This window comes from Rhagoletis pomonella, unplaced genomic scaffold (assembly GCF_013731165.1).
Source record: "Rhagoletis pomonella isolate Grant_MI unplaced genomic scaffold, Rhpom_1.0 Rhpom_scaffold_00006, whole genome shotgun sequence".
NCBI classification, from domain to species: domain Eukaryota; kingdom Metazoa; phylum Arthropoda; class Insecta; order Diptera; family Tephritidae; genus Rhagoletis; species Rhagoletis pomonella.
The window spans coordinates 66,065,979-66,092,079 of NW_023458560.1; the positions used below are offsets into that span (position 1 = coordinate 66,065,979).

The window sequence follows — 26,101 nt, forward strand, 5'->3', positions numbered from 1 at the left end:
AAGCGCCGCGAAACCGCAAACAACAAGTGTTTAAATATTTGTATTTGTATTCATAAAACACTGACTGGTATCAATAACAAATGAAATACTGGCAATGCTTTAAAGGCGCTGAACTGAAGTGCAGTGGATAAAAAGTGAAATAATCAAATGATAATGACACCTATACACAAATATATTTAAAATTTAATATGATTAAATGTGCTAGCGTGTTTGATTGAATAAAATCGAATAGCAAATGTGATTAAATTAAGTTTCCAACAGCTTTAGAAAATCCGGCAGACCACCCCCAACTCGATTTTAATGATCGCGGCACGTGCGCGTCCGTCGCTCCATATCGCTTACACGCCCAGATAATCTCTACTGATAGATGAACGAGTATACAATAAATATATATATGTATGTATGTACATAAATATGTAACGATCAACTATTTGTACATTTGTGCGATCGTTTGCATAGTTGTTGCAATAAGCTCTATCAGAAATTTAAAGGCACAACTAATTTAATAAAAAAAAAATTTCATAGTTGTGTGGCTGCATTTGGTAGTTGTTTTGCTAATGAATTAATATGTACTACATATGTATGTATGTAATGAAGTGTACTGAAGCCTAATGCAAATTAGTGTAAATGCAAATGTTTTAATTTCATAAATGGCATGCGAAAAGTGTGTAGTGGTGTGCATAAAATTTAAATTATTAATTCTAATAGTTTCAAGCGCCCACTTAGTGCAAATACTTTTGGTGCAAACTAACAACAATCAACGATTCAACAAAATAAGCAAAAACAAAAAACAAAATAAAGAAAAAAGTAATAAAATAAATTAAATGGAAATTTAAGATATAAATTAAATCCTACAGAATAAAAGAGAAAACTAGTGAAACTGGAAATGACTGCAGTGAAAATATTATAAATTTCAGAGAATTTTCATCAGTCATATGGATAGGAGAAGTTTCTAACTTTAACCCTTAACTGCTGTGCTTATAATAAGGCTCATAACTACTGATGTTGGTCTATGAGAGGACACAAATTTTTTTGTTAAGTAATAAATATATCTTTATGTAGAGCGTTTCACGAAAAATTTCTTTTTAGTAAAATTATAACCCTTTTGGCCGCACAAAAATTTTTTTTTTTTAATTTACCCAAATTTAATTTAAGTTTTATTAGCAATGTTTACAAAAAAAATAAAAGCCTCGAACTTTTTTATATTCACCCAAATTTAATTTAAATTTTATTAGCAGTGTTTTCAAACCATATGCTAAGAAAAAAATTAAATAGCAAAAAATTCTTTGATATATTTAAAAAGAAAAATACTGTTTTATAATAAAAATACTTCAATTTTACAAGAATAAATAAAAAAAATGACAAATTTCGCAATGACTAGAAACTACGGAATGTTGTTAGTAAGGAATTCAAATTCCCTGAAAGATATGGTTTTTTAGGACGGAATATTCTGAACAGTCCCTGAAAGACTAAATCCCACTGTTAATAAGATAAGCTGCTTTTCATGGTGATTAAGTGGGCACTCTATCAATAATCCATGGTACCTTCGGAGAAAGTTTTAAAATATTGTGCAACCTGTTTTTGGTTGCCTTCCTTGAACGCTCGGATAATCGCCAATTATTTACTTCAGACCTAATTTCGCCGCTGATCTGAAAAATCTGCCATAGAAGTTAGTGCAAAATAAAATTTCCATGAAAATCTTATCAAAGGTATGCCCTGAATTAACGTCCCCAAAAATTAATTTGGGAACAGAAATCCATTATGGTTTCCGGGCAAAAATGAGAGCACGCACATTGTGTATGTATACACAAAAGAAGTTTGTCTGACATGCAGCTAGAAAACTGATGCGGGGATCCCTTCATCATCACCTTAGATGCTAGAAAATCGCTATCATAAAAACCGATATTTTCAAGATATTAAGGAAACCCCCATATTTTCGTACTTGATACTCGACTTTTTTCCGACGATTATTAAAAAATAAACGCGTTTTGGAAAGAGAATTAATATACCTATTGAATTATGTATATAAGTAGTTCTGCTGTTAAATTAAATCGGATAAAAATTTCTCGCCGGCCACTGTTTGCATATTTAATAGTTCGCCATGTTCTGAAGATCATCCTTAACACCAGGGAAGTTTAAAAAAAGATCCCACTTTGATTCAATCAAAAATTTTTTCGCATAAATTTAATGAATTTAAATCTTTACATTGCCGAGTAATTCATATTAAAATTTATACCAACAATTTGTAACGCAATACCAAAATTTATGAAACAAGTTGATTATAAATAATTTCAATATAATAACATAGCTAATAATAAAATTTTGTTCAATGAATGGTCTTGATTACCCGATTTAACTCAACTAACACTATTTGTATGGTAATTGTATATTTAAAATACAGTATACATACATATGTACATACGTATGTATGTATATTGCTGTATCTAGTCGTTTATTTATTAAGCGATATTAATCACTGTTGCATCACGTTTTACTCAGACGCGTTTGTTATTATTTTGTATTATACTATTGTTTAATGTTATGTTAGTTTGTATATGTGATTGTATTATATACATACATACATACTTATATACCATTAAAAAAAGGTAGCGGAAATAATAGATAGCAGTTGAACTGAAAGCAGCAAATTATTAAAAAAAAAGAAACTTTTTAAAAAATATTATTAATAGTTGTTTGAAACCAAATAGACATTCCTATTAATTGTGCTAAGCTGGAGTTAACAAAATTAACTAAAGTAAAACAGTATTTTGTGTACATGCATGTAATATTTGAACCAATTTAACCTCAGAACACAGAAGTTGTTCTGAGACAAATTCGTTATTTATTTCGTTTTCTTTTCTACAAAAAATGTTGGCTTTTCATGGCCCTGTACTTAGTATTTGTCAGGAACGTGAACCGGTTTTGAACCGGAAAACCGCTTTTTTCTCTTAGTTAACTGAACCATTAACTCAACCGAAAGTTTCCACAAATGTTTGATCCGAACCGAAAACCGAAACACTTTTCATAGAGGTGCCGCCAGCAATTTACTTGAGGACTCTGTTGCGGTTCTGTTAAAATTAACTCTGAGAATCTTCAGGCTGTTCACTGTCGGAATAGTTACGCCAAAAACGTGAATTCCTATTTCAGTCTGGCTTCTTTCGTCCCGGTCGTAGACATAGTTGCCAAGAGAAAACGGGTATGGCTCCTTGGCTATATCAGGGAAATAAATACTTTCCTTAACAGGTCATTAAATCGTACATTTTGTTGCCAGTTTATCGCTATTAATCTAAGTATCAATACTATTTATGTGGACTATTTCGTTTCTCCTCTGGGCTTTTAGAGCGGTCAGTGTCACGTTCCACCTGCCTAGTTATCTCAGAATCGGGCCCTTTTAGTATTCCGTAAAGCTTCGACTTTATCCCTGTCAACACAGATCACTGCTTGGTTAAACTTACATCAATGAGCTCTTTCTGTTCTCCCAACCGATCTTAGGACGTGCAGAAGGAAAGTGGAGAGCTCTCTCTTAATATAAAATGTAGCTTCTAGATCCAGTGAATTCCAGACAGATGCAGCCAAAAAGCTGGGGTAAAGCTCTACTCTGATAGCTAGGCGGCAGTCAAGACCCTGGGCTTGCTTACTTCAGGCTAGTAGGAAAATGCCTGAACTCACTCTCGCGTCCGATTATTTCCTCGTCGAACTTACATATATGGGTACAGATACAGATGAGTTGGCCTCGAAAGGCACCCTTGAGTCGATATCATCGGTAAAAGAGGAAGGTGGGAGTGTGTGTCTGTGGCTACTTGCGGACTTATGTTGCACACTTCGGCCAGGTATCCACTCAGCGAATGCTGGGCGAACTCAAGAATATATTATGCTGTACGTTCTTTCTGGCCGGCTGGCTGGTCAAGGAATCTTCTTAGGCTACGCCAACTTTCAATTTTGGTGGGTGTATTGGCAGAACACTTTTCGGTGGGTACTAATGCCCCTAGACTAAATAACGCACCGGATTTTTTTCTCTGACGCAGCTGCTTAGAGAACGATGAGGTGAAGTCATCTCCACGCTTCCTCTACGCTGTCCAGAATTTACCGGACTACGGTACAAACACCTTGGATGTCACTTTCCCATTGGTGCTGCGAAGCTCTCTGGGACTGACATCTGCGAAATTTCGTTGTCGGCATACAGCGTTTTACGCTTTAGCTTATCAGTTGTGGACATTTGAATTGTACCATCGAGTAAAGGAACTAAAGTGTGGTTTTATGGTACTCCAAACTCTAACTTAGCTAAATTTCCATCCAGATAGAAAAATTGCGTAAAACTTTTTACATTTGTGCTACACAGTTTCCAAATATTTAATAGATTTGCATAAAAGCACTCAAAATATCAATTATCCTATTAGTGTAATAAATGTGTTTTTAAATTGAGTGTATAGTTTATGATATTTCGCGGTGTGCTGCGCTGCAACGAGTGAATTAATAAATTTGAACTCCTACTAAATGACCTCCAAGCTAAGGAGATCAAATTGCGTGGGCAAAAAAATGCAAAACAAGTAATGAAAATTGTGCGTATCTACGAACTAAAAAACTGTGCAAAAAGAGGCGTAAGAGTAGCTTAGTGAGTTTGGTAGTTAGAGCAACGGGTTGCGATGTGGGGTGTTACTGCTTAGTATGTACATTAGACTGCATCACCAAAAAAAAGTTGCGATTTTTCCGCCGGGATTAAAAAATTTATTAGATTTGAAGATGTCTACCAAAATATTTCGGAAAAATATTAAGGTTAACGTGAGTTGGACTGATTTGAAAATACCTCCAAAAATGGAGTTTTTTATGAATAAAAATAGTTTCTTAAAGTACTTTAGAAAAAATCAATATTCGAAAACAGTTAAAAAACAGCATCAAAATCTCATCATTACGATTCCTTTGACATTTTTTTTTTATATTTTTATGCATACTTTTTAAGCTCAAACTTTTTTTTCATCTGAAGGGATTTTTTTTTTCAAAAAATTCTTTAAGAAACTACTTTTATTCAAACTTCATTTTTGGAGGAATTTTCAAATCGGTACAGCTCATGTAAATCTTAATATTTTTCCGGAATATTTTAGTGCAAGTCTTAAAATATAATAGATTTTAAAATTTCAATGGAAACGCGGTACCGATTTTTTTTTTTGTGTATCGAGAGTACTTACATTTCGTAGATAATCTAAATACCATATACATTTTTTCAATTATTTTTATAGGTGGCAATTCTTTTACAAAACTGTTAAATAAAAAAAAAAAAAATTTTTGTTTCATATCAATATCACAATGGTATATTTCATTTATCTTTTCTGTAAAGGCGAAAGGTATACCATTTTGCAGAAGTTCACTTGCATTTAATTGTTTAAATAGGAACACCCTATTCAAAACTCTTTTCCTAGTAAATATTTTTTCAACCTGTTTCGTGCAATGAATAAATATTTTCAAAATAAATATATGCACATATAACTTAAGTCGTTTGCCATCCATATTGTATTGCTTCATTCAACTTACTAATACAATTTTTAATAGATGACAATCCTGTTAAAATGTCTTTGTAAAACGCTTTCCAAAATGTCGTTCGCTAGGCATCCGTATCATTATATTTTCATCAGCTTATAGTTTAAAGTAGAATTTTTAAGTAGGTGGCATCCCTTTTAAGAAAATGAGACCATAAGCTTTCTGTTTACCAAATTTTATACATAGAAAGACCAAGAATGCCATACCCTCGCCAAAAATATTTATCTCTTTTGATAGCCACATTAAAATTTTCTATTTAATTTGTTGAGTAAATTGATTTTCAATTTCTAAACAGGTGGCAGCATTGTTCAAAAATATTATTTCTGTGGCCCATCAAAACAATACACTGTACAGCCTTCGAGGGAAAAAGACACTCTAAGACATTTTATGACACCCTCTAAAGAAATCTCGGATCAACTTCTAAATTTTAGTCGACAGTTTTTGAGGACTTTCACTGGCTAACTGACAGGACGTCTTTAGGCTCTATGCATGGAACATATTATGCGATTGTCCATGTACCATTACACTTTGGGTTGCTTCTATAGTCTCCGATCAGAATTTCGAAAGTGACAATAGATCTACTATGTATAGATATACATACATAGGTCGTTTTCTTCCCTCAAGTAGTAATAATAAAAATTAGTATTTGTAAAAAAATTTTACTAATTAAATCTACATAATATGTAAATATGTATATATCGAAAACGTATATTGGCATATATTTGTTGAATTTTGGCACACAAAAATAGATGTATGTGGCAACCGTGCTTGTGAGTACCCTAATTACAAGTATGTTAATTCAGATCTTAAGAGAACAAGTTTCTTTTTAATGCTCTGTACTAACAGCTCAATTCCAACCATACAAACTTTCCAGCATACATACTTACTTACATCTCTGCGCGTCTGTTTGAGAAATTATTTGACACAAATGACATCGTCACCTACTTAAATTGGCACACGCACATGCTTGGTGAAGAAAAAAGTATTGACATTTCATGACAATTATTAGTCACACACTTAAACAGTCATAAAGAGAGAAAATAAATAAAAAATGTAAACAAAAGTAAACATTGTTTATCAATTATAGCGGTACAAGTACCTAGCCGGCATCCCCGCAAAAAGCAGTTGCGTGTTATAATATTTTAAGGGCTAGGCTGGGAACATCACGAATCTTTGTTAGCTTTAGCGCCTCCAATGTTATATGATTACATACTTACATGCATATACTGGCACTTATATAGATGTATGTATGTATACTAAACAAGTATGTGACATCTTTTTAAGTACATACATATGTAGATCGTAAAATGTAACGAGTTTTAATATGTATATCCGTTAAAAAGTATACATACATACATATGTAGGTACAAGGTTAATGCCGAGTGTATTCGGTAAATAGTCATGAAACTTGACAGATGGATTATTTTTAAGTCAATAGTCTTCGTTTTGTAAAGTTTATCTACTTGACCTTGCCTTACTAAGATAGCTAAGATAAACGTTTACAGAAGTTGTTACAGACACTTTTAATGGTGGATGGAGAACCTTCTTTTAACAACTATATATCGACTAGATTGCCCCTTACCTGCTGAGCTGAGTGTAAGGCATTTCTGCGTTACATGAGGTGTAATTTATTTCAATTAAACTCAACACACTTAAACTCAGCCAAAAACTTCTAACCTCTTTCTAACCCTCTTCAAAATATTTTCAGAACAAAACTTTCTTAAACCCCTTTCTTGTGCTTTATTTTCAATTACCTTATTTCCTGAATTTAAGTCCAATTTGAGTTTTTAAACAGGTGGCAACCCTCCTTATTAAGCCTTTTCAAAACTATTACGATTGATACCTATATTGTAATAATTCATTCAAGTTATTAGATAATTTCCATTTAACTTTTTAAAGAGGTGGCAACCTTCTTAAACCTCTTTCATCTTACATATATATGTCATCCAATTACCCAATCCCATAATTAAAGCGAAATTTGTTTTGTCAAGCAGGTGGCAACCCGGCTAAAAGTAACTTAGCAGTAAAGTCCTTTAAATACCATTTCGATTGTTACCCATATTGTAATAATTCACTTAAATTAATAAATAATTTCAATTGAATTTAGTTTAAAACAGGTGGAAACCCTCTTCAAAAACCTAAAAAAATTCCTTATGTTCAAACTGAAGATTTTTGAACGCTCTTGCATTTGAATATTTAACTTGTGTATAACTTAATTATTTGATTTATTTATATTAATTAAATTCGGAATTTCTAACAGATGGCAACCCTTCTTCTAAATAATGCATTTAAATTTGTTGATTTTTGCCACCTATTCGAAACTAGATACAAATGAAAAGTGTTTTGAAAGTCCGAAATTCAGAATTACTTTTGAATAGGGTTGCCATCTTTTTTCTATCGTGTATTTATTTAACTTTTTGTTAAGAAAATTAAGATACCATATCACTCTTAATTAACGCTTTGCCCATATAGTAAGTTCTGTCCCTTAAGATATTAGTTGCCACTTAATTTCCATTCTTCAAAATTTAACTAAACTAACTTAATATGGATGGTATTTTTGAGAACTTTAATGGAGAAATGTTTTCGTTGAGCTTTCTGTTTTTTTGTAATTATGTGTGTATGTATACAGAAAAAATTTCCATTCAAAATATGTACTCTTCTACCAGGCGTATTTCTTAATAGGGTTGCCACCTAATTTATGATGTCAAATATTTTTTAAATTTATTAGATTCAAAAAATAAAATTTTTTTTTAAATTTGTTTCAAACCCATTCATTTACGATATTATTGTTAATAAAAATTATTATTTTTTTAAGTTTTTTATTTTAATTTTGTTTCACTGAATACTGTGGTACTTCTAAGGCTAAGATATTAATCATTGATAATATTTTTTTATCGATATAATTTGTATGGAAAGTCTTATTGGATAGGCGCAGTGCTAACTAACAAATTCCAGTTAAAATATTACAAGAGAAAAATATTTTTATATTTAAGCTATCCATTATCTGCTACCCAAACCGTGATAACTTTAAAAAGTATATGCACTCCGAGAAAAGCTACTACTATTTTATTAAACTTGTTAGTTAAACTGTTTTTGAATTTCTTAAAAGGTGGCAGCCCTCTTCAGAAATATTTTAGAACTTAAACTTCTTTCGTTTGACACCCATATTAAAATATTTCATTTACCTTAACAAAATTTGTTTTTTTTAATTTCTAAACAGGTGGCAACACCCTTCAAAAGTGTTTTCAAAATTAAGATTTATTTTAGACCTTTCATAAGAACCATTTTCGAAATAAAGCTTTTTTTAAATCTCACTGTGTTTTCATACCCAGATAATAATATTTAATTAAAAACCTTTTAATTAAAATGATTTCCACATTTTGCACAGGTGGCAACGCTCTTTAAAGCCTTTGACACCCACAGTTTTGTAGTATTTTATGTATTTAACTTTTTAATTAATTTACTTAAAAAGGTGGCAACTCTCTTCAAGTCCCAAGCTATCTTTGGTGGCAAATTTGATTGAAATACGACCAGAGGTTTTAGCGTGACATTTTCAGGATGAGCATAGTCCTTTGCTCAAGTCTCATCTAGATATATACAAAACGATAACATAGGGAAGCTGTATAGGATGTTTAAAAAAAAGCGAGTTTTTTGTAGCTTCTTGACCTTTTCAGAAAAATGAGATATCGACATATTTCAATTTGTAAATAAGAAAATAGCTTGACCAAAATGAGAGTAAAAAATAACGAGTGAAAATGTTTAGAACTTTTTTCGCGTTCAATGGTAATTTTTCTGTTGCAGATCGATAGTCGTGTAACAAAATATCTTTGCCGAGACTCCTGAGAAGCCAACGAAGAAAAACTACAACGAACTCATTCGTTTTAGACGTTCATCGTTGGTGAGTAGGTTTACTAGGTATTGACTAGTATTTTTGATGCGAGTCGGGCTAAAACTGTAAGGCCATCTACATATTAGTGAGCCTTTGTAGCCGATTTCATTGCTCTAAAGCAGGCATGCCCAGCGCAGGCCACTTGCTTATGGAATTCTGCCAGCGTTGGACATGACTGCTCTAAATGATGCACATTTGTACTTTTTCTAATTACTCGACTCGTTCCTGCAATTGCAGTACGTGGCCCAATAAATAGTAGTCTTATCTTGCCGTGTCCAAACCATCTAAACTACTTGTTTATTGTTATATTTGGGAGCTTTTCGAAAATATTTCGTCTTTTTTCTTTCGCTTTTAAATTGTAGATCTCGACAAATATCTAAGGTATGAAAATGCGTTATTTTATTGTCATTGTTTTATTTAAATTGCATTCGTTTTATCTCGCTGATTATTCCTGAAAGATTTGCAGCCCCATCATAAATTAGTCAAGCTGACAAGCGACGATTATGTCCACCTAATTCTAAGCAAAAATTTAAGCGCTTTGTACAAATACCTATATGTAGAATAAGACAAAAAAATACACAGAAATGAAATTTGGATGCAAATAAAATTTAATTTTAAATATACATACATACATACACACTTAATCTTAAGTGAACCAAGTGGTGATAAGAAAGCGTCCGCGTCAGACGGACCAAGATAAACCCAAACGATTTACGGTGCTATTTATTTTTTGAAAAAAAAACGATTTAAAAGTAGCTGGCGTATAATCGTTTTCGTGGAAAAATGTGACCTAAATTATATCACGCGGCATAATCTCTGAACAATAATATAATTACTGTCCACAGCGATATGTTGCAATGCAAAAATTAAACTAGTTTAAATGAATGAGATTAAAGAGGCGAGTGCTGCAGTTTAACAGTCAAACAAATGTGTGAAAATATAAATATTCGCAGTGCCCGGAACTGCCAAGCCACATGAGCGGGCTCAGAAGCGAGTTCAGAAGAACTAACTAAACTCATTAGAAAACCAAACACAAAAAAAATATTCTCATCACCACCATGAACAAAGTCGCCACCGAAGAACCCAGCGCTTCAAGCGCTACGACGAAGCATGTCAAAATCAACTCTTCCGCCGTCAAAGCCACCAACACCACAACAACCGATACTGCCACCTTGCCGAAGGAAAGCGCGGCACCCTCTACTTCGACTTCGACGCCCACCCTCGCACAAATTGGCAAACAAACATCGCAGCATTTTCGTCTCAGTCAAATCTCCGACAGCGGTGCTGAGAGTGGCGACGAACAGACGCGCCTCATACGCTCACCCTCCGCGCGTTCACATAAATTCATCATCATACCCGCCACACCGCCCACGCCCAATTTAACGCCTACCGGCTCAACAAAAGAAAAACCTCCCACATTTCGACCAACCTTCTCAGCAAACTCATTGTCCACACTAGCGGCCACAATCCAGAAGACGCCCGGCACAAGTTCACAACAAACCACAAAACAACAGCCGCCATTACAAAGACCGAAATCAGTGGCGCGTCAGTTGTCTGCGTTAGCATCGGCGGTGGCGGGCACAATAACTACAGTAGCCGCAGCACAACTGCAGCCGCCGCCGCCGCCGCCGCCAAACGGAGAGAATCAAATACCTACGCCGGCTACAGTTAATCAGTCAATGCGCACATCGCCGCACCACAGCTCAATTAATTTCACGCGCGGTGCATTAGCAGCCGCAACAGCAACGGCAGCAGCAACACCATCATCATTAACACGTTCAGCAAAATCACAATCGGATGTAGCTCATCAGTCGACTAGCGCTAATACGCCAGCCAAAACAGCAACAACAATAGCAGCTGCGCTTAATAATAATACAGCTGGCGTGACATTTACAATTGAGGATTGCGAATCGGATGGTGGCGTTAGCAGCGATTATATGCCTGGCTTCGATGCAACACTTCATCCGAGCAATGCAACCGCAATCAGTTCCATTAAATCCGCGACGAAACTCACACCCGCATATACGATTGCTGTCGGTACACAGACGCCACTCTCCTCATCGACAACAGCGTTGGTTACAGCCAGCACAGCACCCGCATCCACAACAGTCTACCCCTACTATCGTAGCGCCTTGACTGCCAGCGAAACAACGCCATATTTGCAAGGGTTTAGTTCACGCGGCCGCAGCGAGAGGAGCAGCATGAGATCGGTGGTATCAGGTGAGTAATTCGATAATGAATAATGTACATACTTAGATTAGAAATTATGGAAATCTCGTTAGCCTACATAATTAATATCCAATCCAATAGTCCAATAGGCAGTGATTAAGTGAAACTAGGGAAAATTGTGAGAGTCACCCTTTTGGGCGGTCATTGCAGAATGCACACCTCAAAGTGACGCAATGCTTTTCTAATGTGTACCACAGACGACTAGGAAGCTTCAGAAGGAATAAGGGCAGAGATCCTTGGACCCAATAACAAGATGTATGCTTCTAAGTATCGGGCAATATCTGAGCATATTTCAGGCGGAACTCTATGCCATTATCATGTCTGCGAAGTTAGACTTACGAAGGAACTACTAGAATAAGAGTTTTGGAAAGTTCAACAGAGAGGTCATCTTCATAATCTCGGGTTATGGCCGAATAATATATATTGCTTGTAACGCTCGCCCAAGGAGATGTCTTCTTAATTAGCCGTCCGCAGGAGCAGTTAGAGAAGTATAAGCTTAGGCAACGCGCATTCAGAGCGCTTCTGGCTAAACTGAACTGTACTAAAGCTGATAGGTTTTACACAAAATGATGAGTTTTTTATGCCCAAGAATCGTGTAGGTTGAAAGCTCTCCCTCATGGTGAGAGTTAGGCTTAGGGCTTCGCCGGAATCGGACCGTCTTACTGAACTTATCAAATCTAAAGCAGAGGCAAAAGCTCCAGAATAAATTAAACGTCTGGAAAGTACAAAAGTAGATAGTAAAATTCCCTCAGAATCCGATGAGCATCGAAGCATCGTGAACGCGTAACACCGAAGGTTAGCGTCGAATAGAAATTTACACTCAATATGGGCAATAGGAGATTGCTATTCGTTGCTGACACAAAGGCTTGGCAGGTTTTAGATAAGGAGCCTTTGCCCTTTTCGGACAAGTCAGAAAGATTAGAGCGCCCTTTAACAGGCCATCAACTAAATCCTCTGAAAATCTATTCCAAGCGGCAATCAATTTTAAGAGAAATGCGTTTTGTTCACAACTGGCGACATCGTGTTAGTAGTCTGGAAATTTAAGCTCTTTCATATATTTTTATTCTTATTAGGGTATACTAGCACTTCGACCTAGCTAGATCTATCAAAAATCTTTCGAGTATTCCGCTATTAATGTATAAGTTTATGACTTTCTTAGGTGTCGTGTTCTTTATTCTAGACAGAGGCGACAATCGCTTTCCGAAACATATGTATCTAAAAGCTTAAACAGACGGCAATGTTGATCCAGATTAACTGGGACTTAATCCGGACCAACTGCAGTTAATTCCCGAGTTGATCCGGATCATCGCTGCCGTCTGTTTAAGCTCTAAGACTGTATCTAATCTAACCTAACCTAGTTCCTTGGCTGCAAGCAGAGCTTCTTTCCCTGGGAGAGAAGAAAGCCGGAAACAGGCTCCGCTTTGCTCGCTATAAAAAAAAATTTTGGAAGTGAGCTTAACGATGCCTGTTTAATTTTTTGAAGAAAGTCACTTTAGCTAACTTATTTTGTAACTAATTACAGATTAACTCAAAAAACTATTCAGGAGCATTTAGAATAATGGCTGTATGTATTTACTTATTTTATTTTTATGTACATACATTAAGGTGCCCCACCAAAAAAGGTCGCGGGTTTTCCGCCGGAATTATGAAATTTATTATACTTAAATACTTACTGCCGCCAAAATATTTGTGGAAAATAAGTGTTGCATTTGCTGGACCGATTTTAAAAGACCTCCCAAAATTGAGTTTTTTTTATAAATAAATTTAATTTTTTAAATTAATTTTTTCCAAAAAATCATCTCAGGTCATACAAGAATTTAACCCTAAACAGTCTGCCTAAAAATATTTGAAAATTGTGTCAACGAATTCAAATAAAACTCGATTTTTTGAGGTATTTCAAATCGATCTAGCTCACATAAATCTTAATATTTTTCACGAAATCTTAAAAAATATAATAAATTTTGTAACGACGACGGAAAAACGGTAGTGATTTTTTTATTTAATAAATTGTTATGCACCCTAATGTACATACATTTTCTTAAAGAAACTAAACTTTATTTCGAAGAACTTTTACTTTTATTATTTCACAACACCTACTTATCAACCCTTTCAGCTTACATTCCCAGTTCCCAGGATCCCCTTGGCGATGCGCTGGCACAATATGAGCAACAGCAACAACAACAACAACATTATTTACGACCCAGTCATTCGGGCAAAGATTTAAGCGCTAGTTCCTCATTCATTTATCGCGATCACGTTGCCAATCAAATATATTCGGATGTGACGTCGGTACGTTCATTAGCATCGATTGGCATCGGTTCGACGGATGGACGTAGATTGGTGATTAGACGAGTGCCGCATACCCCGCATGAACTATTCAATATGGTGCATCCACCGACGCCACCGTAAGTACATATATACATATGACAGTAGCTTAAGTTTTAAGGGGTTTACTTATCAATAGTTACATACATAGATACTACGAAAATGTATGCTGAATGTGGCTTACTTTGAGAGCTTTACCTAATACTCGAACAAGTATGTAAATATGCACGTGCATATGCGATAATTACTGTCATTTGTGATAATTATCGATAGGGGACATATATTTCACTGTTTTAAAATTACCTCAAAGTTTCGTAAACAATTGAAGTTATTTATATGAGTATTGGATATAATTTCATTCTAAGTGTGAACTTAAGTAAGTACACGCCAAAAATAACAAATGTATTTGTTTTACAGATAAAAAATACCGGGCTTAAAATATTTCTATGAAAATCTGTATATGAATAGTTTCTTAATGGAAATACATACATACACACATATGGACTTGTGTACATTATTCAAATTCTCAACTTTTTTCATATTCCTCTTTTTTGGAGTAATACACATTTTCACCAAAACCTTGACTGCAGTTAAGAGCTCAGATAAGTTCCAAGAAAGTTATCGGGTGATCGGCAAGGTTTACTTCTTACTTCTGGATTTTTTACTTTCGTTTTCTTGTACTTAATATGAGCAATTTCCCCCTTCGCTCGTAATTGCTTTATGTTGGTGGCTTCCACATCAATCGTGGCACCGTAGTTGCTTCTCAGGCCTGCTGCCGTAGTAATGCAGCATCCAACACAACCCTCCAATCACGAAAAAGAAAGAGACGAGGTTAGAGCAAGGAACCTTGTCGAACCCCGCTGTGAAGTTCGGCGGTCTCAGACAGCTTTCCATTGTGAAGTAGACGACACGTAGCTCCGTCGTATATGGATTTAGTTACAGTTTTTTCGGGCACTGCTGTACGGGGCAAGGCTGCTCAAAGGCACTCTCTATGAACACTATCGACAGCCTTTTTTAAATCGACAAACATCCAATGCAGATCAGCTCTGAATTTGGCACACTACTCGATGATGAATCTCACCGTGTTTATATGGTCTGTGCAGGACAATCTCGCCTTGAAACACGCCTTAGAATTGTCGATAGTAGAATTTAAATGTTTCATTCACGCCAGTTATCACAATTAATTCATCTGCAAAAGTCGGAGTGTCGTCAGATAAAACGTGGTTCAGAACTGACTCAAAGTGCTCTGTCCATCTAGCATGTTGCTCCTCTTCCGAATGCTCTACATAGATTACCATGTTCGCTCCTCACAGGGTGCTCGCTACTCTGACTAGGCTATTTATATGGCTGCGTTTGTCGTGTCTTATACTCAGTTTTGTTGCAATATTTTTTAAAAAATCACGGATAGATCAGATCCCCTAGAAAATCGTACATAACCCAGCAAAAAATCGGTAATCGCTTTTAGTGGTAACGTGTTCTAGAAGGCATAGCGTTGTAATGCCTTCGAATTTTTTCACTTCTTTTAGGCATTGTAGGTAATGCAAAGTAGAATGTCATACAATATTTTATTTATTTCGCTTCTTTGTTTCATTTTGGGGAATGCAAAGTAGAATGTCCTATAATATTTCTTTCTTAATTCGCTTCTTTGCTTCATTTCAGAGAATGCGAAGTAGAATGTCCTACAACATTTTATTTTTTTTCGCTTCTTTGCTTCATTTCAGGGCATGCAAAGTAGAATGTCCTACAATATTTTTTTTTTATTTCGCTTCTTTGCTTCATTTCAGGGAATGCAAAGTAGAATGCTACATCGTAGCCAGCTGAAAAATAGAATGAATATCCAAAAAATCTTTTTCTACCGTTAGTTTCTGTGGAAATTTGTCTCGCATAAAAATCATGTTTTGCTTTGTTCAATTTGCAGCGAAGTTGAAGTCAGTCAATGAAGTGAAGTACATGAGTGAGGAAGTACAATTTTAAGCTTAATTAAATATGCATGTATGTACATACCGATTTTTAAGTAAAATCTAAATACCCAAATACATACATATGTATGTATAAAAACTGATTTATACAAATTTTAATTAATTTTAATCTTTTAACACATTTTCTGATTTAATATATGTAAATAAGTATGTACTCATCTGGGCATTCTACATTAGTTTCTCTGTAAGGCATTCTTTGTTCGCTTCTCTGGATTCTGTTTATCCATGCGTTCTCCCTTCGTTTGAAGGTAATGCTGCGGGTAAGGGCTTACCGCCAATGACATGCCCATGTTAAAATAAGGCCTTCCTGAAGCGAAAGGGTAAGCGATTCCCATCGCCTTGCTCGTTTCCACTTTCGCTTCTGTGGTAATCGTGTTTTTTGCTGGGAACTGCCACGCGCGTTAATTCTTAAGTGCTTTATTGCACCGCACCTCATTTATGAGCTAAAGAACACTACAATTCAAAATACAAATTTCTTCAACTCAAATAGCCAACTGCGGTCAACAATTGTTTTTTTCATAAACATATTTTTTATTGACTTAATAAGTCTAAATTGTTTTCACGCCGAATTATTAAGGTGAGAAAGTTTGTATATGCTATCAAAAATAAATAAATAAAATAAATTAGACTAACCAAAATATTAAATAAAGGTTTACGCACAAATATTTGCGATACGGCAAACATAATTTTAACACCACATTAAAAACCGCTGGACAGTGCAATGAAAATAAAAGAGCCATATGGCAACAGCGGCGGCACACAACAGAGATTCGGGCAGATGGGTAGTACGTCAGCCGAAAATCGAAGTCACTATTTTATTTTTTTTTTAATCTGCAACACAAAAGCGTGTAATAACAATTCGTTTGCATAGAGTTGTTGTGTGTCTATAAGAATGCTCCAAATTGGAAATACAAACCCTGTTTTAATGGATTTACACAGTGTGCGCTAAAATTAAGTGCGCTTAAAAAGGTTGTTAGTGAGTAGCCCAGTTAATTTGCATTTGCTACAAACTTATTTAAATTGTCAATTAACAAGTTAAATAGGTATGTGATTACAATAATTTAATAAACTAAATGAACTATTTGTATACATATAGATATCGAACAGTTCAAAGTTGTTTTGTAAAGGTTTCAAGATTATTAGCGCCTATTGGAAATTACAGTCGCAACGACTACGGCACCAGATACGGACGGCTTTCGAAGTAAAGTGAAGTTAATGCAATCCCCCCCTCAAAAAAAAAAACGCTAAACGCGCTACTAAAAGTGATGAAGATGGAAAGGAAATGATTTGAAAAAAGTAGCATCCTTGAAAGCGGGATATTGTTGCAAACAAAAAAGTATCGCGCGATAAAAATAAACGCAACGCTTTGAATTTCTAATTTAACGTAGACTAGCGGCTTTTAAAAGTTGCAAAAATCTAAATAATATAAAAATATAGTTTAACCTGCGAAAACCAAAAAAAAAAAAAAACTCTCGACTATCCACCACCGCCTTTGTGTTCTCACCGAATCTTTCGCATATCCAGCGCCTCAACATTCGTTCGTTCGGCACCATGACGCCACGCGCCAATGCAGAAGTCGAAACTGCTTCAACAAAACACTCGGAATATTCCTTTTATCGTTTTAATCGTATTGCCAAAGTGTAAGTTTTTTTCTTTTAAACAGAAATAGCTTAAGAATACCAAACTGTGCATACTTAACGTGCCGCGTTATATTTATTGCATAAAAGGCAGTGAAACATTTTCACGTGATAACTTCGCCGCCAGCGATTACATCATAAAATTCAAATGCATTCATTGTTCATCGTTTGCCACCCGTGTCAATATGCTTTTCGTTCGTTTCAAAATGTGTGAAAATCCTTTTTGTTAATTGTTCGAGTTTTCTATGTAGTACATATAATAATCGAACAATGTTTGCCTAAATATTTAACAGTGATCGGTAAAACGGAGCAAAACAAACGCTGTTGGTTCTTTTAATTTGCATTCAAGTATTTAAAAGCCAATGAATTAAATGTTAAAAGGCTTGTTTATAGCAAGTCGTATTTCTTGTGAGTCACACTGTAGTGCATATTGAACAATTTTAATATTTTGTGAATTCTCTATGAAACTACATAGTTATTTTAATTAGTTGTGAAACAAATTTCGAGTTTGAAGTAAGTTAAAAAAAGAGGACGATCTGAAGCAGTGACGATCAAAGAGACCATTTACTATATATATACATATATATACATTACATATGTACGTCTTCATATAAAATTTATGAAATTATGTAAAAACTTTGTGCCGCGGGATAAGTTTTGATCGTGACTAATCTAAAGGCAAAAATGTTGATTGTGGATAACGGAAGCATTCTGCAAGTGAATAATCTGAATCTCATGTCACGCCTTAGTTTATTTATGTGTTGGGTCTACGTTAAGAGCTGAGTGAAGAGAAGAACATGGGCATCTCACACAAGTGTGTGTATGTGACCCAAACATTTTGCCTTCCAAATACTGCCGAAACGCACTAGAATATTATTATTTGATAATTTTTCTTCTTGTATCCAAAATAATGAGTATGTTGCGATATCATCCCCCTTATGTCAGAATTTACCAATTTTAAGGTATTGGGTTGACTTAATTAACCTTTGGATGTTCTATGTTATACCAAAACCCAGAATACCACGCGTACACGGAAACCACATATTTTACAACGTCAATTAGATGAATGTAGAATTAAGTCTAGTAAAAAAAACTTTCGAACTTTATTTCCCAAAATTTTCATTTTTACACATTCATGTTTCTGCCATAAGGGGGACAATATTTAATATAAATGGAAGATATATTGTACCTCCTGTTATTTATGAGTTATGAATGTTTTACCAGTAGACTATTTTATAACAATTTTTAGAAGTACAATAATTTTTAAAGCTGATTTCGGAAAAATTATGTTCTCCTATTAGAGTGTTTTCAAAAGCTTACAGTCCGTTGTTGAAGCAAAAATTTGAACATTTTTATACCGGCTAACGTTGGGGCATTGATTTCAAAAATGGAATCAAAAAATAATTCCGCGTCCATTATATTGGATTTCAATCGTTTTTATTTGTTTTCTTTCGCGAAGTATGAAAATTTTAATGAAAACTAGCAAATACCCGGCGTACTTCACTGCGCCTTAAAAGTATTTTTGTGCTGTTTAATACCCATCTTGTAACATTTTATTTATTTTTTCAATTAAATTGAATACAATTTTTCAAACAGGCGGCAACCCTCTTCAAACATATTTCCGACAGAAAACTTTCCTAAACATCCTCAGTTTGACACGCATATTGCAATATTCAATTTACTTTATCAATTAAAATAATTAAAATTTTCAAACAGGTGGCAACCTTCAAAAAAATTGTTTCTACTGTAAGCCTTCTTAAATGTCTTTCTTTTGACAGCCATATTGAAATATTTACTTTATCTAGTCAATTTACGTAAACTGCTATTTTCAAACAGGTGGCAACTTTATAATTTTTTTCCTTCTATATTTTAAGTTAGACCTCTAGCAATACACAGGTGGAAACTGCATTCAATTAAATGCATTAGTTTTCGAGACAAAAATTTTAAAAATTTTGGATTTGGCTAAATGTTTTATTTTGCCGGTCCCGAGAAATGATTAATACATTTTAAAAATGCAACCGCTTACCAAATTTCAGTCAAATATCTCGAGAACTTAGGGACTTGCTTGCGTTCGCACAGCACATACAGACGAGCATGGCTAAATCGACTCAGCTCGACGTTCTGATCGTACTTCTTCTGCTACTTACAGACATACGAACAAAGTTATAATATTTTTGAAATTTTATTTCATTAAAGGAATAAAAATCGGTATCTCGTACAAGTGTTTATGTTTGTGAAGAGCTATGATCAGAAACAAACGCAGAGGGCTTTTACGAGTCGTCTAAATATTTACCATTTTCTACGCTATACTCCAACATAAACGCATCCCTAAAGGGTTTTACTTACGAAAAATGTCGTGAGTGCAATGTGGTGACATGGTCGGTCTGCTGGGTCTACCAGGGTTAATGCTGCTCGTTATATAAAGGTCTATTGCAACCAAACTCTTGCAGCAAGGGGTTGGACACTAGGCTTGGAAGCCGTTACGAACAAATCAGCACTAAAACCATTTAACCATTCCACGATTTTGTAGCAACAAAAAATTCTTAAATAAATTTTTTTTGCGAAAAATTAGTCAGTGGTAAATTTCTTTCTATCGAAAAACGTAAATAAGAAATTTTTAAATAATTTATATTTCCATGGAACTTGGCTTAAATTTGATAAACACAATAAATTCCACTCTCATTAGAGTTTTTGAAAAAACTTTGCATTGCAAAAATCATTAACAGGAATAATTTGTAATGATTTTACAGATCTTTTAATCAGTTAGATAAGTCAAGGATCTAGCTTAGTATAGGCTTACACTTACATAGCTTCAATAGCCACTAATAAATCTTTCAACATCCCATTTTCGCTCTTTCAGTCTTCCGGGCGTTGATGATGATGACAACGATAGCTTTCTGGATCCATCTGACGATGCGGTCAATTTAAAGCCACGTCAACAACATTGGGCCAACAAAATGCAATTCGTGCTAGCCTGCATAGGATACTCAGTGGGGCTGGGCAATGTCTGGCGTTTTCCCTATATGTGCTATAAAAGTGGAGGAGGTGAGTAGACATACATACATAAGTGAATGACTAATGCTTTTAAATGTCAAAAAAGTTACTTAATACCTATGTAAGTGTATGGCAGCTTGTATGTAGGCAGCGCATTTATAAAAACAAAAAAAAAAAATCTCAGCCATTACTCCATGACTAAATGAAAAGTGACATTTGAGATTCTCAATCAACAGCTTAACGCACTCAAATGCTAGTTACGATTTGTTTTTCACACTTTAAACTGCAAACATATTTGATTTGTTGTATTCAATTGTTGTTTAGTACGTCCGGTGTGTGGAAGTCTTTAAGTGTAATTGACGAGCATTTTAGTAATAAAAGTTTTTGACATAAACGTCTCTGCAGATAACTTATGAATGGTCATAAATACTACTTAAAAAGTTTAGCATCTGCGATTTTTCATGCTTATCATGTGAGCGGTGAACAAAAACAAAATGGACAAAATGTGACATGTAGACGCTAGTTAGCATAAATAATGCTACATTTAACTAAAGGCTTAAGCATATGATTTTAAGAGCTGAGAAAATATTACACCTTGCGACAGTAAATTTTACACACAAACAATTTGATATATATTCGCGAAACCATGGGCCAAATATAGTAAAACTACGTTTTTATTTTTTCTCTCTGACGTCAGGATTTTTTTTTTTTTTTTTGAAGGACTTTGAAATTGGAAAAATATAATTACCTACTTCAAAAAATTATTTAAAAAAATTTTGTGCAATGTAGAAAAACAGTGTGACTATCAAATTCAAAGAGAAAATTCTGTAGAATTAAGGCCAATTAAATTTTTTGGTGCATACGGACGATTAAGTATTGAAAGTGTCCTTTTAACATTTTATCATTGAATATCCTTGAAATTTGCCAATAATCACTGGACCACATCCTCGAATTTCGACATTCTAACTTTATTCACTTAAAAAAATAAAACTAATTAAAAGGAAATTTTCAATACGTATTCGTCCTTGTGAACCAAAAAATTTAATGGTTTTTAATTCTACGGAATGTTCTCTTTCATTTGGTACCCATGCTGTTGGAACATTGGAATGAATTTTTTAAATAATTTTTGGAAGTAATCACAACTTTGAAACTACAAAATCCTTTTGAAAAAAATCCTGATGTCAGAGAGAAAAGCTAAAAATGCAGTTTCACTATATTTAGCCCATAGTTTCGTGAGTATATTTATTGCTTCATGTGTCTCGAAATTTTTTTGTTTTTTCCACACTGTGTTATGAGCAAATACTGTTTTATCTATTTCTTAACAAAAAAAATAATACATTTGAGGCGCGCATTTTTTTTATACTATTTTAATTTCAATAGGGCATATTTATTTAAAAACATTTTTAAAAACTAATTTTTTTATTTTATTTCAACCGTGCCTCATTAAACTACATTTTTTTTAACCAAGATCGCCGTACACCCCTAAAGTATGTTTGCAAGGCAATTTGGAAAAGAAAAACTCTTTGGTAGAACAATACATTTTTTTAATTGTTCTACCGCAATAATCGAAATACTTTCTTAGCAAAAGTTGGATTTTCGGCGAGTTTTAATTTACTGACATTAGGGTGGTACGTTAGTGGGATAAGAACTGACATCTGATGTGTAAGTACCAGAACGGGGTATTTGAGGTCAATGAGCTTTGGGAAAAAAAAATTTTGTCCTCGTTATATCATACTTTAAGATTCGACTGTAAATGCCGTAGATATGACGAATAGTGTAAAAAGGCGATCTCTACGTTCGCCCAAAAAATCAAAATTTGATCCTCTGTATGTACAGTTTTTCTGTATTTAAGAAAAAAGCGGTATGTTTGTGCGCGCATCACTCGGAAACGAATGCATGGAATTGAATGCAGTTTCCACCGGTGTAATGCTAGAGGTCTAGCTAAAAATATAGAAAGAAAAAAGGTAAGAGGGTTGCCACCTGTTTGAAAAATGCAGTTTAAGTAGATTGATAAGTAAATATTGCAATATGGCTGTCAAAAGAAAGAGGTTTATAAAGGTTTACAGCCGAAAAATTGTTTTTAAAAGGTTGCCACCTGTTTGAAAATTTTAATTTAATTTAATTGATAAGATAAATTGAATATTGCAATATGGGTATCAAACTGAAGAGGTTTAGGAAAGTTTACTGCCGCAAACATTTTTTTGAGGAAGATTGCCACCTTTTTGAGAACTTACCTTAGTCTCCGGTGTGTACGGTTATTTTTTTCTATTACGGTCTATTGTACATAAAATATCATACAAAAATGTACATGTATTTCTTTCATTAATTTCATTTATTCATTTTTGATTTGAATTGCTTTTAACTCTTTCGTTTTTCTATTTGTTTTTTTTTATTATTTATCATTTTCAGGTGTGTTCTTAGTACCTTATTGCATTATTTTGTTTATATGCAGCATTCCTTTGTTATTTATGGAATTATCAATTGGTCAATACACCGGACGTGGACCAATTGGAGCGTTAGGACAACTATGCCCGCTTTTTAAAGGTAATATCCACAATTTGATTTAATTTTAGACCTATTTACATATGTATGTAGCTTTGTGCTTTGAAATTAAGGAAAAAGCGACTTTTGTTTTGAAATTTATCACATTTGAGACTACTTTAAGTAGATAAGTGCAAAAAACGGGTTAGACCACTTCTGCTCTCATGGCCTCATATATTTATTGAGAGTTTTTTCGATTTAGTTTTATCCATAAAAAAAAATATTTCTCTTTGAGTCCAATTTAAAATTGTTCAAAATAAATATTTGCCTTCATTGGCTGTATTTCTTTATTCATTCTGAACGTTTGGAATAAACTTTTTTGTTTACTTATTCTTTAGAACGTTCCTCATGATATGTTAACGTATATTTCAAAAGTGTTCTGTTTATTCCGGCTGTGAAATGGGATTATCCGGAATGTATAAAGAAACGCAGCCATTTTCTAAGCACATATTTGAAGTTTTTGTATCACTTTATGATTTTTAATGAATAAGTCCTTGGTACAAAAAAAACTGTCACCGAAGTACTATTTACTCTCGGTTTCTCTTATACCAGCATCAGCTGCTTTTCAAATGCAATCAGGCTCGACATTCGGTAGTGATTGTGGCAGAAAACATAGAAAAGTATATTCATTCTTGTCATTAGACCTACTTTTCTATTCTAAAAGATTACCTTTGTAGTTTTTAAGCTATATTACTTCTGTACTCGCCTCGTCTTGGTCTAGTAGGGGGACTTAACCTTCGTGCCTATTTTATGGGTTCTTCTTCGCCAAATGCGCCATCTATGTATTCAAAAGCATTGAGAAGTGTTTCCTCCATATCTCAAGTGTACTCTGCGTATACTAGCGCTGCGATCTGGTTGATCTATTAGCCAATCTCAAACTAATTATAAAGCTTAGCACTCATCTTCCATATACTTGATGGAGACAGTTAGATAAGCTGGCTAGCCTCTATGTGGCTTCGCAGAGACCATTTAAGTCCATAGCGTTACCAGATAAACTACAACCACATTAGGCAGCTAATAACTGAGTTCCATGAGCAATGTTCAACAACATCGCAGTCCTCTTGGCAATCTGGAACACCTTAGTGTACCCCATCTTGGCAACGGTATCCAGATTAAGCAGAAAGCCTGCTCCCGCTTGAGGCAGGACACTCGCAGATGACATATTTTTTGCCACTGGTCAGAGCCAGTTTTGAGGGCGCGCAAGAAGAGAAATGCCAGCAGACAACGTCCCACCTTTCTCTTGAGGGATAGGATAAACTTCGTGAGCTTTTTCTCATACGCTCTACACATAATCCTGCAGCCTTGTATTCCACATCTTCTTCGCCTTCCGTATCAGGGGCAGGTCCGGCTTTCCGTTAAATCTTACTTAAAAAGTTAGCGAATTCTTTTTGTGTTTTTGGTATATAGTATAACGTATGGAAAAGTCCATTAATAGACCTTTTTGAATTTTAAACCAAATTTTGTTCAGGTTTCAATTTATGAAGGTACATTTAAAATTAAAAATTTAAAATTCAAAAAATAAAATCTCTTGATATTTTTAAGTGGCTGATGTCGTTAATCCTTTTCTAATTCATGTATAATCCTTACTTAAGTAGGTAGTAAGGATTACTACGGTAAGTAGTAAGGATAAGACATGGATTATACCCGGATTAGTCACATGAGTCACTTAACAATAGTAACAGTTTTTATTTTTTGAATTGTGCTGTTATTGCTTTGTTTTAATATTTCAAACTTTCAAACATTTTCAATCACCATATCAAGTGCGACCACTAGAAGGCCAGTACGTATTATTTATGAGTACATATAGCCACGATGCATAGACAAGTATGTTTCGGCAGCCAAATATGAATGGCACCAATGTACGAGTACAATATTCGAAAATACAAAGATAATCTAATTACACGTGCTATACAACAAAATTTACAACCAAATGAAAAATTGTTATTGTTATGGCAAAATGTGTAACAATGAGTGCACACACATTTATGTACATATGTTCTAATATACCTTATATACGATTATTTATCAACAACAATGATCTGTCGACCTTGTCCCTGACCAACCTCGCACACCAGTTTGGTAGCAACAGGTTACTAAATATTTTCCGCATAGCAGTTTTGAATTACTTACAGAACATTTTGCAAAATCAACTCACAACACTGATCTAATTTCAGCACATGTGTGCCACACTGAGAGAAATAACGCATAGTAAAAATTAATACTTCATATTTGGATTATCGTTTAAAAATGTTCGTATTTAAAAATAATAGGGCTGTTCAGGATCTTGTGTATATGCTCTTGCATTTGCATATTCGTTGCATTTGTAAATTCACGACAATAAAATGCACATGGTTGCCATGGTAGCAAGCATAAAATTTTCCAAATGCAATTCCAACTGCAAATCCCACTCCATTTTCACAACATCCTGAACTGGCGTACTATTTTCATACAAAAATTTATTACGCACATATTTGACTGTTCACATCTGAGTATGTACAAATGTATATGTAAGTGTACATACCCCTGCAGTAAATCGTGCTAGTTCAGAACCAGCGCAGAACTAGCTCTTTAAGAAGCGATACTGGTTGTCGACCTATCCCAACGCAATGCTTTCAACTGTGTCTGGCGATGTCCTACGAAGTGGAAATAGTCACCGCTGCAGAACTTTCGAACTAATTCTGCACAGGTTCCATTTTCGACAGTTCTGGGACAATAAGTTTTTTATGAGAAAAAAATTTAAAACTAATTTACTGGATATTTTTTTCTTTTATGAACTGTTTTCATTTTGGACAGATCTGCGGCAATAAGTCTTTTATGAAAAAAATTTTGATTATTCCATTTTTTGATTTTTTTTAATTTTTTCTGTTCTTTTACAGATTGCATTTTATTTAATTTTTTATTCTTTTATTTTATTTATATTAAATTTGATCATTTTCTCTTCAATTTTTAAGCGGCACTCAACAATTTAAATTTAC

At 34.4% G+C, this 26,101-nt stretch overlaps 1 protein-coding gene across 2 annotated transcripts in view; it reads left to right on the plus strand.

Moving 5' to 3' along the window:
- The first annotated feature begins 10 nt into the window (after nucleotides 1–10).
- Nucleotides 11–26,101, plus strand: part of LOC118741126 (sodium- and chloride-dependent GABA transporter ine) — a 36,877-nt gene continuing 10,786 nt past the window's right edge. The window contains exons 1-5 of one of the 2 annotated variants that reach the window (XM_036472974.1): nucleotides 11–375; nucleotides 10,267–11,641; nucleotides 13,764–14,055; nucleotides 20,452–20,636; nucleotides 22,995–23,129. In XM_036472974.1, coding sequence (XP_036328867.1) covers nucleotides 10,480–11,641; nucleotides 13,764–14,055; nucleotides 20,452–20,636; nucleotides 22,995–23,129 — 1,774 coding nt within the window. In that variant the 5' untranslated portion in view covers nucleotides 11–375; nucleotides 10,267–10,479. Of the gene's footprint in view, nucleotides 376–10,167; nucleotides 11,642–13,763; nucleotides 14,056–20,451; nucleotides 20,637–22,994; nucleotides 23,130–26,101 lie in introns of those variants that run through there. The other variant, XM_036472973.1, reaches the window with a different exon arrangement.